Source organism: Bactrocera tryoni, chromosome 3, assembly GCF_016617805.1.
Source record: "Bactrocera tryoni isolate S06 chromosome 3, CSIRO_BtryS06_freeze2, whole genome shotgun sequence".
NCBI lineage: Eukaryota > Metazoa > Arthropoda > Insecta > Diptera > Tephritidae > Bactrocera > Bactrocera tryoni.
The window spans coordinates 36,740,504-36,759,005 of record NC_052501.1 but is presented as its reverse complement, the minus strand read 5'-3'; the positions used below and the strand labels follow the sequence as shown (position 1 = coordinate 36,759,005).

Here is an 18,502-nt window from a genome sequence, read left to right as displayed (position 1 = left end):
CGTAAAAGAAAAACTAATAGGTCAACGTTTTTCGAAACCTTCTGCACGCGGTTGATGCGTTGAGAACGTGTATTGGAAGATACCTGAAACAGAGTGTCAAAAGTGCTTTGACAAGGGGTTCAAAAGCAAGCAAGCTATATAGATCTTAATGGAGAATATTTTGTAAAACAATAAAGCGATTTTCGAGGATTAAAATTAGTTTTTGTTCTCGAATCCGGAAATATAAAAGGAGACATACGTGCATATAAGTATGTATGTTGTACAGTCGAATATGCTAACGGGACGGAAAACTTTTTCCGATAGGAAATCAGCATGGTTGTGTTCCGAGTTTGTCATAGTTCAAACTTCATTAAGAAGGGGTCGAAGAGCAATAAGAAAGCTCAAAGTTTCTTCAAAATGGTTACGTAGCTTTTAAGATCTGAAATTGATGTGAACTCATTCGCCTACATGTATGTACATATATTATATAGAATATTTTGATATTGAGAATGCTATCGAGTAGTATTCAATTAGTTTACTGTTAAGTTCCGGACGTTCCTGAGCAAAATGTTTTTATTTAAGGGGTTACATGGGTTGACGGGTTTCAAAAAATCGATTTGTTATTGTCTTATTAAATTCTACAACACCTCTAAAATATTGTCAAAATTCGTGGAATAGTTTCGGAGATACAGTCTTAAGAACTTGTGCGCTCTTAGCAAGATTTCTCTAGAACTACTTAACCGATCAAACCGCCGCTATTTTGTCAAATTAAAAAAAAAAAAAAACATTCCATAGCGCGATATCGACTTTCCTACAGATTAATAATCTTTTTGAAATTTTTGTTTTTAACCAAAATTGCGGCCGTAATAGTGAATAGTGACATGGCATAGGAGCTTTTTTTACGTGTCATTTCAACAATTTATTTAACTATTATACACCCAATAAATAAACATAAAAACAACCATTTTGTATTCGTCATGAATGTATTTATTTATAAAACAAGAGAAAACGTTAACTTCGGCTGCACCGAAGCTAATATACCCTTCACAGGTGCATTTCTTTTAGTAACTATGTGTTCAGTTTGTATGGTAGCTATATGCTATAGTTAACCGATCTGAACAATTTCTTCGGAGATTACATTGTTGCCTTAGAAATAATCTATACCAAATTTGGTGAAGATACATTGTCAAATGTGAACATACAAGAACTTGATTCCGATCGTTCAGTTTATATGGCAGCTATATGTTATAGTGGTCCGATATCGGCCGTTCCGACAAATGAGCAGCTTCTTGAAGAGAAAATGACGTTTGCAAAATTTCAAAAGGATACCTTAAAAACTGAGGGACTAGGTCGGACAGACAGACAGACGGACATGGTTTAATCGACTCAGCTCAACATACTGATCATTTATATATATACTTTATAGGGTCTCCGACGCTTCTTTCTGGGTGTTACAAACATCGTGACAAACTTAATATACCCTGTTCAGGGTATAAAAATCGGACTGATTAGTTGATTCCAACATGAAAAAATCGCGAAAATCAGTGATTTTTCGGAGGGTCACACTGAAACGATCCCTTAACTCAAACTTAACGAATTTGATGTTTTCATGGATGAATTTTACTTGATCTTTTTGCACTTTCCCTAGTTGATACGCATCTATGATTCATAAAACTTATGACTATGCTTATGATATGTAATTTTTATAGACTTTGCGTAATGTAACTAATCTGTTTGACCTTCATGAGTCGTATTACCGAATTCATTATTAATACATAGCACAAATAGTTGTTATTTATGAATGAGTTAGTAATGAGCAGTTCCTTGATAAATTCTATTGGTTCCCGTAAGTTTTTCACCTCCACTATAAGTGAAGGACATCCTACTATAAAAGTTTATTATTACAGATAGTAGACCCTGAAATTTTCAGTAGAACAATCCATTCACCCATATTGCGCTATAATCAAATAAAAACGTGCCATTTTTAATTTTCATTCAATTTGTTAATGATAATTTAATTCATTTTATTATCTTTTCTTAATATACTACATAATACTTGTTCGCACGTTGTGCACTTAATTGTATTAAATACAAAAAATATTAATTATTTGTTTAACATATTTTGTTTTTCATTTCAAATAAACACTTATAATATAATATATATATTTATGTACATATAGTTTAATAACAGCAAAACTTAAAGCACCGACTAATTACAGTGGAAAATATGGTTTTTGCATATCTTCGCAAATAATTCAGTCTTTCGCTTACATACTTACAAATCAAGGTAAAGCTAAGTCGTTTTATGTATGCACATAACGTTAGCATTACGTTACGTAATTGAGGCTACGTAATAGAAATGATACATATGTACGCACGCATATTATTTACAAAGTAATATTTACATATGGTGTTTTGGTTTTCATTTACAAACGCACTGCAATTACTTACATATATTTACATATGTACATATACTAATGGCGATTGTTACTTTTGTTATTCTCATTCACTTGCAAAACATAATAATAACAGAGCTTGCTTAAATATGTATTCAACAAATGCAATTAGAAGCGACTTTAACTAATATCACAGTTCTTTTGAGAAAATTTGATTCGTTTTACGGTGTAAATATATACATACATATATATAAATGTGTTCTCCATATACACAATTATACAGTTAAACATGGTAGTTACGAGTTAGAGCTATCACTTGCGCAAATCGACTATGACGTATTAGAATACGCTTTACGTTAAGCGCGCCGGGTGTGATTCATGCTGACACATACTGTCACATTTAAATCGATTAAATGTATAAACACATGCGCACTCATTGGCGACCGTTAGCCCAGCTGCCCAACTAACAGCTGAATTTCTCCAACTCATTCACTGTGTAGAAATTGATTGCTGGCGTGGTTGGTGTCTGCGGTGTGTGCACACCGCCACCATTACTGTTATTGCTCACATCTTTGTTCGCTGATGGATCCATGGGCGCGAAAGGTATAACGAAGACGCTGGTTTTGGCGTCGTGCTGCATTTTGATCACTGAATCGTAGCTGGGCGGTGCGAATTCGCTGTACGAGGGCGAGGGTGTGGGCGGTGCAATTGGCGTTTCGTTGCGCAGCACGCTGCCTCGGGTCTCTGTGCAGCGTCTATCCGAGCAGGCCATGAGCAGGAAGAATGCCGCCAGCGCCAGAAATGTGGCCACATACCAAACTATGGTTATGATGTCCATTGCAGTCTGTGACAATTCGTTGGATTGTTCGTGTACTGCTGCAAAAAATACAAAAAAAAAAAAAATACAATTAAACAGTTTGTAAAAAAGTATAGTAAATAATTATTCAAGTTTAATTATAGAAGCAGTGTAAAAACAAATACAAGTTCAGCTGTACATTGGAATTCACACTAAGTCCCATAATGACTTGGCTTGAATCGCTAGTTGGAAATCGAGTTGATGATTACGATTAGTCCGTTGTTGTGAAATAGAAAACGCAGCGCATGCTGATTGGCTAAACAGCTCGTTACTTTAAGTATGAATTTCATAACTGATTATAGCGACAATTACCAAAAACGAATAAGGGAAAAAACTGCGAACCCAAATAATGATGGTTCAATGGCTTCTTTATCGTTTCAGCTCTTTAAAAATAGCATTCTTATTGCACATGTAAATGTACAATATGTTAACATAATCTACGGTTCCACTCGTAAAGGTAATTGTGCTGTAAAGTGCCGAAAATCGCGATTAAACTTTCTTTACTCCAAGGCTACTGATTACACAAAATTATTAACGATTTTTTTACATTTCTCTAATTAAAGAACTGCGCGTCTAGTTCTTAATCACAGCTGGTAAAATATTAGATCCCATGGAGTAGATCGTGATCCAACTGATAGTGGACAAATAATGGGTATTAGCAGAGTAAAATTTTAACCCTTATATTACCAATATATTTCCTTCATGTAAAAAATTATGCCAACAATTATATCGATATTTTTCAACTGGAAAAGAAAGTTCAAAGTAAACATAGAAAAAAAATGGATTCCGTAGAGGTACATACATATGTTAGCTACGCGGAGCACTCTAAATATCTATACGGATGACTCGAAAATGAACGATTAAGTTGGTGCGGGAATATAACCTCGTATCGCATATCGGCCCGAAACTTGGGAAGCAGGGCAGCAATGAAAAGGGTTGCCAGAAGTAAGCAACTTTACTTCTACTGGGTGCCAGGCCACAAAGGCAACGAGGGCAATGAAATTGTGGACGATATTGCCAAGAATGGTGTACGACTGGCATCCGAATACATAATCAAGCATTGTCTATACGACGATCTCGACAGAGGTATGGTAAAGAAAATCAAAACCCGATGGAACTAGGAAATGTCCAGGGAAACAATAGACCATCTCTTGTGTACTTGTCCCACATTGGCAAGACTAGGCTGTAAGCATCTAAGGTCCCCACGAAATGATACACTGGAGGAGGTGAGTCTGTTGAAATTCGCGTTAAGCGAAAGTATCCTAAGGAATGACTACTCTTCTTAGACCTAAAAACTGAACTCCACCTGGTATCACAAAGGACCAAAACTGGTCTATGTGTGGCTTAATGGCCTATCAGCTTAACCTAACCTAACCAATCCCCGATATACAATATTTTAGCGCTATAATAGGAAAAGTTAAAAATTAGCGTTGATAAAGACCACCTATCACATAATGTTCCACAATTTGTTATGACTTCAACATACACCCTGCCAAAAAAGTATCGGGAATTCTTCATTTCTACTTCTCATCTCCCGCTTATATGGAAGGCAGGTACATTTCTTTTTCTAGGTTGGTACAACTGTCCTTAATTATGAAGACAAAAATTAGCTCGATCTGTCAATCAGTGTGTTTACAGCAGCTGTTTATGTCAGTCGACCTCAGAAGTGTTTGTCGAATTTTACAAAACTTTTTAACGTATTTGTGTTAAATTTTGGCCAAAAACTCAACAAATATCATTGAGCAAGCACCGTATTCATCTGATATGGCCCCCTATGACTTTTTCTTATTCTCCACACTGAAATATCCACTTCGGGGAACACGCTTCGACTCAATTGAAATCATCAAAACAAATTCGACGCGAGAGCTGAAGGCCATCCCGGAAAAAGCCTATAAAATATATTTTGACGATTGGAAGAAGCGTTGGCACATGTGCATCGCTTCAAATGGATGTTACTTTGAAGGCAATAAAATAAGTTAGGATGATGACCGAAATGTTTTCTTTTTATTTATAAATTCCCGATACTTTCTTGACAGGGGTTATAACTCAAACTGATCGTATATATATAAATAAAGACTGGTTACAAAGGGTAGTGTTAATAAACATAATTACACCCTAAAACAAGAGAACTGTAGGAGACCATATAAAATGTATCGATTTGTCCGTCTGCCAGTTTGTATGTAAGTATTTATTTCGCGTTTTTGAGAAATCGATCTGAAATTTTTTATACATTCTTTTCTCCTTAAGCAGAACAATATCGGACCACTATAGCATATAGCTGTCATTCAAACGACCGGGATTCAGTCCTTGTAAAGGGAAAGTTTTTTATTTGACGAGATGTCTTAACGATCTCCGTACAAATTTTCCAGATCGACCACTATAGCATATAGCTGCCATATAAATTTATAGTGCAAAATTCAATTCTTGTATGAAAAACTTGCTCATTTGACAGAATATCTTTACAAAAGTTGCCATGGGTTGTTATTCAAAACAATGACACAATCACCGAAGAAATTTTTCAGACCGGACCACTGTGGCTTTTTTTTGTATTTAAATAATTTCGTCGAAATTCTGTGAATTCGAAATCAAATCAGCGAGAGAGTTTCACAAGTTCGTAGAATAAATTCCAGATTTCAGGAAATAGGAAAGATATTTTACAGAGCCACTTGTAGCTTTCATAGTGGAAAGTACCGAAACTTCGTACACCGAAATTTAGACACTTGTTGTACTCTAAGCCATTAAATATAAGTATTTATTAATGGCTAATTCTGCTGATACATAATTGATTACTGTTTATTAATAGCACATGGCGTCGCGCTTTATTTCACGTATGCGATATGGCTTTATGTCGTGCAACAACACTGAACGATAACACAAACGGCTAGCAAAACAAAGCAAAGTGCACTTTTAAGTTTAGAGCTTCAAATACATTGTAAATACTTAATAATTAATTTTAATTTTAACGGTAATTTCGCAGCACTCGTTTTAACCCATTTCCGCAAACTAAAGTGGTACTCTTAGGCACAGATACTCACTACTCTTTATAACAATTATCGTGGTGTTGTTATCATCAAACTCTCCACGCGTCTCCAAATGTATGTTCGGCACTGTATCCGTATAATTTAGACGTTCGTTAAGAGGTTGATTCAAAAACGTTTCATGTGAATTGCCTTCCGAAAAGAAGTTTCGCTGATTTTGTCCCAAACTGAGCAAAAACGATTGACCGAGCGTTCCTTGCACTAGAACAGTTAAAACTGAAATGAAATCGCATATCGAAAATCAATATTAAAAACTCATGAAAAAATATGATAACGAAATAAAAGTAATGATAAAAGCGCAGAGTCTGTATGTATACTGCAATGAGTGTGAACAATGATATGCATGTTGAGGTGGATTTTAAATTAAAACAAAGAATAGCAGTAACACTGTTCGGGTGGTGAATAAACGACATCTTCGTAATTGATGGCGCAGACGAAATATGGGCGTGTGCCAAGATTTAATACAAACTTACAATAACAATATGCGCATTTTAACTACAACTGTACTTTACTAATGTCGTAACAGCAGTCTTGTAGTTTTCATTAGGTTTACTATCAGAAACCTACATTTCTAGTATCTATGCGCAAAAATAGAACGCTTGCAAAGGTTCTTCTGGTATAATCCGGTTATCGACAGTATGACGCAGCCGTTCTGAATTGACGTATCGGGGTGAACTGGCTAACAGTTTGTTCCGCACCTGCTCAGCCAGCTCTTTCGACAGAAAACACGAACCATTCCGTTGTGATAAGAAAGGTAAACAAAAGGCGTCCATCACGTATCGCAGCCGATGTAAATTGGCAACGCTTGAGTACGTATGTACGTACATACGTACCTAATACGAGTATATACAGTATATCTGTAGGTTCCGTTAAGTGCGATTCGGATTTGCCGTACTTAAACTTTGGACACTGCACCCGGTTGAAGACTAGTATATATGTAATACAGATAACGAGCCAAAAGTTATCGAAATAGAAAATATAATCCAAATTCAATATTACTAGTCATGAGTCGTGGTCTTTAACGCTTTCTATTGATTAATGGTCAAAAACGGTCTTTTATGGTTCATAAAAGCCAATTAACAAATAATCGTAAACTGGTTCCGATTTCCTATAGTATATGATAGTTATGACCAGCCGCCAACCTGGTGTATAGACATAGATACTATTTACAGACTTTTTACGTTCTTATGCCCCAATAAACATGCCCTATATGACATATTTCCACTTGAATTAAGAAAAAAAGTAATAATGGCCATGGGTAAATAAATAAGGAGAGTGTGTCGAGTAAAGTGATATATGTATACAATGCGACAAGCTTTCTGGAAAAGAAAACAACATTAGTTAGCTAAATAATTTTAGCAAGTGATGCATGCATTTATAGCTAATATTGACACATTCATGGCAAACAGCACTTCAATTTACTATGAGTTGCTTAGGGTAGTAAGTGAGACCGCATCAGCTGATCGACAAGTGGCCATTTCGTCACAAATCAAACTAATTGCTCGATACTTTTTATCAATATCATTATTTATATACATTGAGATAATGGTTACTATCAAAACATTCTTTACTATGAATACAGTAAGTAGGTCGGTGTACAACAATGAATCGGAAGATCCCCTATTGGATTTTTTTCCTAAGGTTTTTCTAAAGACCTCCAAACCTACAACTATTGTACAATAATATAATTTATGTCGCAATTTCCTGAAACACAAGGTCGAAAATTTGAAACACCAACCTACTTCGACAAATCGTCTGACATTCATTTCACATTTCCAGCTGATCATCTCAATATTTTTTGGTTGGTATCAAGAATGATAGCAATAAGATTGCGCGACCCAAGTAGCGGTGACATAATGAATTTCAGAATGAGAGAGAAGAATATGAAATAAATTATCTTACAATGAACGCAAGTCAAATAAATCGTTATAACCTGAGCAGGGTACATTAAATTTATCACCTTAAAGGAAGCTTCGGAGACCCTATAAAGTATACTTATATAAAATGACCAACGTGACGGGTAGAACCAATTTAGCCATATCTGTCCATTTTTATGCATGCGAACTAGTGCACCAATTTTCGAAATATTGATTCGAAATTTTGCCCACGTACTTTTTCCCGCATAAAGCAGCTCATTTGTCGGAAACGACGGTATCGGACAAATATAGTATATAGTTGCCATACAAACGGACCGATAAAACTCAAGTGCTTGTCTTTACAAAGCTCAGATCGGACCTTCATTCAAACTGACCGAACGAAGTCAAGATTAAGATCTTTCTACCCATTAGCAATAATAATGCAGAATGAAGGGTATGATAGCTTCGCTGCAGCCCCGGCATGTGTCCTATTGACTTGACCTATTCGCACAAAAAAATGGTGTATGAGACCAATTGAAATGACAACTATCTCCCCAGAAAATTTTAGGACACATTTATTTAAGTAAAAACTTTATCTATAAGGTTAAATTAATGGCGCACGCTGTCATCCAGTCATCAAATTGGATTTTCTTATTAATATTTTTAGAAAAATGATAGTGTCGAGTGAAAAATTGTTATCATTTGCATATGATAATATTATAAAGATAGTTTATACACGCGGCACGATATTTTTCTGAAATAGTTGAAGAACTTATGAAATCTTGAAGTCATATGAAAGTCGCATAAATCTGAAAATTGTCGTACAATAAATTAATTATGAATGAAATCTATTGTAATCAATTTTTAAATTAAGTGATAAAGTATATGGCCTACTAACGTCCCATCAGACCGGTTGACGACTGTGTAAAACAATAAAAGATAATAAAATACTAAAAATAAATAAATAGAGTCGAATGGACTGTAGTATATATTTTGGGATAAGTAGAAAGTAGTCGAATGTACACCGAATATGGATTATAAAACCTTTGTTGAGGTAATAAAAAGAAAAACAAGAAAATGTATGCACCCTTCACAAAATCAATAGATTCCTATCAAGAACATGACATTGATGGGTCAGATTGTGTGGCAGCTACAATATATGCAATAATGATTCAATCAGAACAATTTCTTCGGAGTTTGTACTGGTTCCTTGGGCGGTAATCCATGCCAAATTTTGTGAAGATATCTCGTCTAATAAAAAATTGTCCATACAAAGACATGATTTTAGTCGTTCAGTTTGTATAGCAGCTGTATACTATAATAAGATTATAAGGAGATTATAACATTGTCTTGGACAGTAATCTATGGAAAATAATTTTTCCTTTTCCATACATGGGCATGGTTTTGATCATTCAATTTGTCCGACTGATTCGTGCTAGAGTGGTTCGATATCGGCGATTCCGACAAATGAGACCGATGCCCTGTTCAGGGTATAAAAGATGTAAAGAAGTAACAATGATCATTATCGACTATGCCGACCATCAAACTGTTGAATATCTTTTTTGTAGTAAAATTTGTTATTCGCTTCAAAATGGACATCATTTTGATCATTTGTGACACTGAGATGGTTTATGTGTTCACGTTGTCCCAATTTGCACCGAGTTTTCGAATACACAAATAATCATGAACGATATGTCCAACCCAACCGTTTGATAGACTGTCGGCCAGGAATAAAGGGACATCCAACTTATTCCAGTGTGAGAGCGCTTCAAAATTAGTGTTTTTTATAACATTTTCCATTGTGGCCAGATCGAACAAAATAAGAATTTTTGGGCATTTATCAACCTAATACCCAACATTTAGTACTATTAAAAATTACTATATAGTGGTTATTTATTATATGGAGAAACTATTTGAATCCTTTTAAAGTATATTAGAACACCTGACTTTTGACCTTTCAATACCCAATAAAAGAATTTAAGCTTGTTTGCTGTCAATCATTAAATGATTTTAATCATTTTCTGTTGACAATAATACTGTGATGCTTTAAATTACAAAACGTTTCTCAAATACCTTTAAATTTCGCAAATTTATTTAATTTTCATTGTTTAATATTTTTATAACTAGTCTGAACGATGCAACAAATTCCTCCGTTTACATATTTTTTTGGTAAGATTTCAATCTGGCCATCGCTCATTTCCAATTGATAAACGTCAAAACCTACTGAACTCGATTAGCTGCCAAAGTTCAGTAGGTTTTGACGTTTAGCAATTGCTCTCTCACTGGAAGGAGTTGGACATCTCTTTATCTCTGCTGTCGGCTATTTCGATCAATTTTACTTTACGGCCATCCAAAATAATTTTGTGACTTTTTCCCTTTGAACCGAGCACTGCTTTCATTGTCTTCAAACTCATTACGATGGATTAAATAGTATTTCATTAAATCACGAAATATCTTTTTATCATTTTTTTTTAAATACCAAAAGTTGTAGTAAATTCTGGTGGTTCGCTTCCATTGGAAAGATGCGAAGCTTTCAGTCTGGAAACAAATATTTGAAATTCATTTGCGAGTCAGGTTTAAGTTCAAGTTGAGAACCTCTAACTCTTTTCTCATTGTCAATTGCTGCAATCTCTACAAAAGTGTTGATGTCGCCGTGAAAGCTGTGCTAATGACAACTCTCGAGTGAAGGTGCTGCTAAGAGCAGTCGCAAATCTGAGAGGTACGTAATTTCTCGAGTTGCGCTCGAACTTAAATGCTTATTGGGGTTGTTTAAAATTATCAACAGTATACCACTTTCGAGCAATTGTTCATCACATGATCGTTTGACGGTATCTGTTGATGTTGCCAACAAAAAAAAAACTGCCGTTAATTGCCATATAAAATATATGACAAACATGATTTACATACTAGATAATAGCGCTTCATATGTATATATGTAAGTACATACTTATATACCTGACTTTTTCAATTTATGTATATACATATACATATATGTGCCTATATATAAATATTTGTATATTTACTATTGTCATTAGCTTGGTGTGGTACGGCTTGCTCCGTTTCATTTGATTTGTTTGTGTATCTAAGTAATTGTCATGTTACTGCAAGATACGTATGTATAGTATACATATATAGTACATAAGGAGAAACGTGCAGATTCACAAATAGGCACATACATATATACATATGTACATAATCGCCTAGGAGTTCATAAAGTGTCTGAATTCGTAATTAACACAATGCAGGTATAATAATGATAACTGCGCCGAACTCCAGTTGTACTTAGTAGACACGCTCAGAACTGCTAGCCGTGCCCCAAGGAGATGGCTCCAAATGCGTCAAATGAATGTTTTGATTTTTCAATTGGCGCACTTAGACGCATGCCTACCTTTGAGAACCGACGAAATTATAAATCGAGTGTACTTTTATAACAAAATAACACTTCATCTTTACAAATATTTTCAAATAAAACGTTTACTCAACTTTATTGACATTCCGCTTTACTTTTGATTATTTAAATGAGTGTCGATATGTGCACCCTTTTATTTCCCAAAGATTGTTTATAACTCATTGACACTCATATAAATTTCATTGTCAACATTTTATAAGGAAGTTAATTGTTGATTGTTCGAGTTACGAACGCCGTAGTGACAATGCTTGCAAAAAACGCAATAGGTATGTACATACGTAGCTGAATATATGGGTTTATATATGTATGGTATTTAGAATTGAAGTGGACCAAGGAATGTAGCAGCGCAATATCTCGAAAGAATACAAAAATTATATCTCTTTAATGTTTCTTGAACTGCGCTAGACGCCGACTAAAAAGCTTGAAACACAGGAAGACTGTCGGAGTTATGGAATGAATGTCCAATCCAATGAATGGCTCATCACGAACGTCCGACAACAGAACAAGAAAAGTTTTTGGAAAGTCCATTGTTAATATTTTGGGTTCAAGGTCACCAAAACTGATGAATAATAATTAAAAAAAAGTTAAAGAAGGAGAGTGCAAATATTACACACATTTTATTTAGTCGTAATAACGTCAAAAATCAATCGCATCGTTATTACTTAGATACACACTTAGTTCTCATTCAAGAAATCAGAGGCAGTAAGATTTCCCAAACCGGCCTTGAAAGCAATTCTCTCTTAAACTAGTGGATTAGAGGAAAAAAAATACCACTTTGGTATATTAAATCTTAATGTTATATATTTAATATATTATTCTGGTTATTAGTAATATGCTTTGAAGATACAGCTAAACCTCTGTACTGTGAACCTTTGTAGCGTGTAATTTCTTCTTTTACATATGTACTATATGCTACTATGAGAAAAAAATAGTATAGACTTTGTTAATAATTTTAAAATTCTTACTTTACTCTTCAAGCTCTATGTCGTCCCTTTCAAACTAATCCCCCGGCCCCAATATACTTGGGTCAAAGTTTTTTTTTTCAATTCTCGAAATATTTGTCGAAGTCAATTTCCGGAATAGCCTTTAATGTGCGCTGCGATTCACGTTTAATAACTTAAATTGGCTCAAAACGGTTTCCCCGAAGTGATCGCTTGAGTTTGCTAAATAGCCAGAAGCCACTTGGAGCTAAATCAGGCGAATACGGTGGTTTTGACGATATTGGTTGAAAATTTAGCGTAAAATTCAAGAAAGAATCAATGCAATATGCGACGGTGCATTATCGTGGTGCAAAAACCATGAGTTGTCGGCCCATAATAACATTCAAATATAATGAATCGGAAAGAATTCGGAGTGCACCACACCTCGATAATCGAAGACAACTGTCAACATAACCTTGATTTTTAAACTACTTTGACGTGGTTTCTTTGGCTTCGGCTCACCTTTGCGACGACATTCGGCCGATTTATCGTCTGTTTCTAGTCGTAAGCATAACTCATCGCGAGTAATAATACGTTTCACGGCATCCTGATAGTCGGGAAGCATTGTTTCACAAACGTTAACGCGACGAATAGTTGAGTGGTTTTGGAACCAATAGTGCTATCACTTTTCTTGGGCTCAAATGACATTTCAAAATGGTTTTCATTGGTCCTTCCGATATTTCAACGATGCCAGTAAAATCTCCGACTGCTAGTCACCAGAAATTTGAATGGATTTTTTGAATAATTTCACTTATCGTATTGCCGAATGCTCTTAATGTACTTCAGAAAAACGAGCATATAGTAAATACTAACGATAACTGTGATGTGAAATTGGGCACAGATGTCACGGAAAGTCATACCAACCTATAAAAAAATTTCGACGAACTTTGTTTTTCGCGCGCGAAATTTAAATTAAAAAATATCCCACATAAATAATTCGAAATCGTTTCGTGCAACTATAATAACAATAATGAATGTCTCTCAAATATAAATGCTTGTTCGTGATCATAAAATTTGTCAGCCCATTAAAGTTTCAATGATAAACGATTCAATTCTAATTTTAAACCATATTAGATAAGAAAAATTTTATTTCTTCTTTCGAAAAGCCTCTGCTTACTACGCTTTCTCACGCCAACTTACATTTCATTAAACATACTGTCTGTATGATAATTAAAAATTATTTCATAATTCCGTATAATCATAATATTCGCATTAAAATTGCCTGTTAGCTCATTCTTCAGTACATTACACAATTCTAAATACGCGAAACTGTCAACCGAAACCACTCTTACGCTGCAAACACTTGAAGAAACTGAATATGGGCACATGTGTAGAGTAGAGCTAGATAACACTGCAAATATTATATTAGCAAGAGAACTAATTAAAAATTTAATAAAGATGTGCACTTAGAAAAGTCTGCTTATCTATTTAATGGCACTTATTGTCTTTAAATAGCACAAGACTTAAATTTTGCAGAAAATGAGTAGCATTTTTGTTATACCCTGAACAGTGTATATTAAGTTTCCCACGAAGTTTGTAATACCCAGCAGGAAACGTCGGAGTCCCTCAAACATATGTATATAAAAATTATCAGCGTGACGAGCGGAGACGATTTAGTCATGCCTAGCTGTTGAGATATCAATTTAAATTTTTGCATACGTTTTATTCTCCCCATGGAACCGACGAGGTCGGTCTAATATAGCATATTGCATCGATACAAACTGAACGATCAAAAACAAGTTCTTGCATGGAAAAACTTTTTTTATAACAGGATATGTATGTATTTGTACAAAATTTTGGATGTATGTAGCACTCTCCAAGCCAACAATAAAATCGTTGAAGAAACTGTTCTGATCGCACCCAAACCAAACCAACCAAACTAAATTCAGATCTTATAAGAAAATTTAACCTGTGAAGGGTCCGATGTTAGCTTTTTTTATGTAAAAAAATAATATTTAAAACATTTGCACGATTTTCTAGACTGGGTTATTGCAGATAATTAGTTATTTCATGAATTAAGCAATCAAATCAGTCCTTATCGGTCATTGGGTAATTGTAATTGTCCAGATTAAGGGGATTTCACCCTAAGTGTATTATGCAATATTAATCACTGCATTAGTGCCGTATTTATGATTTTAATGCTGGTATGCATGTGTGTCTACTTAAACGTTAACTGGCAGCTTCGGCTAAATTTAGTGGCGGTGCTTACCTGTGATTAGTTTCAGAAGATATTTATGATCCAGTTTGGCGTACTTTGCCATCTTTGCTATTTGTATTTGTTGTTGCTGTTTATGGTTTAGTTTCAGTTTTTTAGTTTTTTTTTAACCAACTAATGCAGATCACTTTTGTATTTTGATAATTTTGTTGCTTCTAGTTTTCGTTGCTTTCAAAGCGATCACTTCCTCAATTCGTTCGAATACTGAATCGATCGGCGCGTACAACTACACTGTTCGTGAAAAACAATACAAATTATTTTTAATTACAAAATTTTAATTTTTATGTACAATTTAATTTGCTTAATTCATCTGTTAATAACGCGCAGTCAACGAAACTCGGTGCACTCACGCGAACTCAAAAAATACAACAAGCTTGAAATATTGGTTATGAACAACACACGACAATCACAGTGAGCGACTGAAATGCGAATAGTTAGAAAACCGGCTGAAAGATCAATGCAAAGCGGCAGATCGGTTGGTCATCTCGCGACGCTAACGATTCAATGCATGTGCGGGAGCTTCGGCAGTGGAAAGCGCAACGGTAGAATGGCCGTTGAGAGGGGCTCCCCCAGCCAAGCGTGGCGAACTCAATGAAGTGATGTTTAGGAATTCCAGAAATGTAAGCTGAATCACATTTTGCAAAAAGCGCAGCGGCTGTGACGAGTACGAAACTTTGCCTTTTCTTTAGAAAGACATACATATGTACATATGTATGTACATACGTCAAATCCCAGTGTCTAATGACGTTTCTATATTAGCATACTTTTAGAGATTTTTGAGTGTAAGTAAATGCATTGTATGGACATAAGAGAGCTCATTATCGGTGAAAGGTGCGTGGCTCAACTAGCTGACATACATACACATGTATATGTATATATGTACACACATAAGTGGCTTAAGCGCCGTTTTATAGCTTTTATACAGTATATTATATATTTTGTTGTTGCTTGCAATTGTTATTGGCGATTAGCATTTTTGTGTTTGCTGCATCGATTATACTCATATGCCTAATTGCTTTAAGGACGCATTTTCTCGTGTAATAATTATCTAGGCACGAACCTAAATCCAATCCAGCAAAACGCTATGAAATCTTCTCTCTATCAGCACACTAGTGAAATATGGACATCAATAAGACCATAGCAAGCAATGTGCATCAATTTGTGCAAGTGTTTGTATATACAGTAGAATCCGCTTATAACGACATTCAAGGGACCGATGAAAATACGTCGTTGTAACCGGTCGACGTTCAAACAGAATTTAGAGATTTTTTTTTTTTTTACTTTTACCCTTCCCCTAGTGTTTTCATACTAACTGTAGTACGCTGGAATATTTTTTTTTTGCTATTAAAAAACCGTTTTCAGTAAAAATAAAATGTATTCCAATTCAAATTATGTATACATACATATTATCAACATATGTACTAGCGAAAGACTTAAAAACAGTGTACCGTACTTTACCGTTATTGATTCCGCAACTGATCGGCGACATTCATTCTTAATAAAAAAGCATGCGTCGTCGTTATAACCAGTAAACTTATCTTAAAATTTCGTGAAATTACGTCGCTAAAGCCGGTATGTCGCTAAAAACGGTGACGCTTTAAGCAATGTTTTTTTCAAAAATTTGTATTAAAACGAAACTTTAAGTTGCGTTTACGTCGCTAAAAGCGGTCGGACGCTGTAAGCGAGGTCGTTATATTCGGATTATACTGTATTACATAATAAAAGAATTAATTGCAAGCTATGTTAGTCAAAAAAATTTTAAAAGGGCGATTTTCAATGTAAATATCTTTTGCGTTATTTACTTGGCACACACACGAGCTCTCTTATCACTATTTAACTGTTGATGGCAAAAACAATTATTTATATTTTATATTTAAATATTTGATTTTGTTTAACATTGCCAATGCACCAATTTTCGTTTGCACAATTTGCGTAAATTTACCGATGCGTGTGAGCAGCTGAATATCATTTACTTTGCTATTAGCGCACAAGTGGGCACTTTACTACGACACACCCGCCTTAAGTGGAGTCACGTTCTAGAATGACCTAGCCCGCAACGGCAAGCCAAGCTCAGATGTTCACTCAGCTGTCAGTGGAAGTGGCGATCTCCAAGCAGCATGCATTAGGGTTGTCTGCCGGGTTTCAGTGAAAGTTAATTACCGTTTACTTTTGAATTCAAGAACTAAATTCTCGAGTGTTTTTGAACTATTCTGTAATTACTTCCTTAAACAAAAGAAAAATTATTAAATAACTTTTGCAGCTAAATGTGATTATTATGCTCTTGCAACCAGTTGCTACAGAGTATTATAGTTTTGTTCACTTAACGGTTGTGCGTATCACCTAAAACTAATCGAGATAGATATAGGGTTATATGTATATGTATATAAATGATCAGGATGACGAGAAAAGTTGAATTGAAATGAAGACTATCCGTCTGTCCGTCCGCCCGTGCAAGCTGTAACTTGAGTAAAAATTGAGATATTTGATGAACCTTGATGTGCAGGTTCCTTGGTACAAAAAAAATTTCGAATTCGTAGATGGGCGTAATCGGACCACTGCCACGTCCACACATCGTCATTAATCTAAAGCCTATAAATTGCCATAACTAAACCAATAATTAAGATACAAAACTGTTATTTGTTACAACGAATTACTAAAACTACGATAAACCAGTAACTAAATATGGCAGAGCCATTAAATTTTACCTCCAAGATGGTATGAGAAGGCTTCATGAGAGCCGTTGTGAAAATTGGATAATGGGCGTAGACCCGCCCACTTTTTGGTGAAATCCCATATTTCGGAATCCGACAAACCGATTTCTACTAAATTTAGTATGCATCATTTGTAGAATATTAATGCATTAATTATATATATGTGAAAATAGGCAAAATCGGACTACAACCACGCATTCTTCTCATATAACACAATTTAAAATTCCATTTAATTCTTTCACTTTCCAGTACAAAATCAAGAAGTAATTAATATAACGGAGTAAAATTTTGCAGTAATAATTCCCATAAAGTATGGCTCCTTTTGACCAAAAATCGTCCAATAAAAACTGTTCGAGACCCTAGGTACCGAATATGTGGACCACAATATCTATAGTTGGCTTCTAACCAAAAATAACGGTCAATGTGTTAGATATATAATTGAAATTCGGGGATAATACTTCTCTGACAATATTATGTCTGTCGAATCGGAACAAATCTTCCCTGATCCCCCATATAAAGTTTTTCGAACTTCCAGGTGATACTGGATTTATCATCCAATACTTCATTTATCTTAATGAAATTGGGAGAGCGTGTTTTAATTATGACAGTTTATCTTTGTGACTAAAATGGATAAATTTGAGCGAAAACTTGACCCAACCCCCTTATAACCATTACCAGAACTTTTGAACATCCGAATGACTTTCCTCCATATGATTGGTGATTGTATGTGAGGTACCTTAATGAAACCCAGGGAACAATTTTTAGTATGTGGCATGATAATAGTTAAGAGATATCCTACATATGTGACATGGTCTACGGAAAGGGGGCTTAGGTGTCAAAAAATACGAAATAACGTGAAACTGACGAAACGAGTTGTTTATTTTTAACAGCTGTTTCTCCGAAAACTAGTTTTCGCACGTTAGCTCCCTTTTCGTAGACCAGGTCACATATAATGATTTTCGTTTTTCTAAATAACATTTCTTACGCCGAATTTGTCGGCCAGTGTATGAGTTATGTAGAGTATACATATGGATATATAAAATCTTAGATTCTGATCTTCTG

At 35.0% G+C, this 18,502-nt stretch overlaps 1 protein-coding gene across 3 annotated transcripts; it reads right to left on the bottom strand.

Annotated features, from left to right (window-relative positions):
• Positions 1–2,497: 2,497 nt before the first annotated feature.
• LOC120771935 lies at positions 2,498–16,758 on the bottom strand. 3 transcript variants are annotated; one of them, XM_040100232.1, is made up of 4 exons: positions 16,672–16,758; positions 14,724–14,960; positions 6,267–6,485; positions 2,498–3,251 (listed from the first exon to the last, which is right to left on the bottom strand). In XM_040100232.1, the coding sequence occupies exons 2-4, from the start codon at positions 14,773–14,775 to the stop codon at positions 2,839–2,841; spliced, it is 684 nt and encodes a 227-aa protein (XP_039956166.1). In that variant the 5' UTR covers positions 14,776–14,960; positions 16,672–16,758; the 3' UTR covers positions 2,498–2,838. The 3 variants fall into 3 exon arrangements, with proteins under 3 accessions (XP_039956166.1, XP_039956167.1, XP_039956168.1); XM_040100233.1 differs by lacking the exon at positions 16,672–16,758 and adding an exon at positions 15,080–15,329; XM_040100234.1 differs by lacking the exon at positions 16,672–16,758 and having other exon boundaries at positions 2,498–3,248; positions 14,724–15,335.
• Between the last annotated feature and the right edge of the window lie 1,744 nt (positions 16,759–18,502).

Bases quoted from the DNA above. Each gene is read 5' to 3' on its own strand.
- LOC120771935 (XM_040100232.1), bottom strand. From the start codon at position 14,775: ATGGCAAAGTACGCCAAACTGGATCATAAATATCTTCTGAAACTAATC. The intron at 6,486-14,723 runs GTAAGCACCGCC...ATTTCATTTCAG, and splicing joins TCTTCTGAAACTAATCACAG to TTTTAACTGTTCTAGTGCAA. The intron at 3,252-6,266 runs GTGAGTATCTGT...TATTTTTTGCAG, and splicing joins GATAATTGTTATAAAGAGTA to CAGTACACGAACAATCCAAC.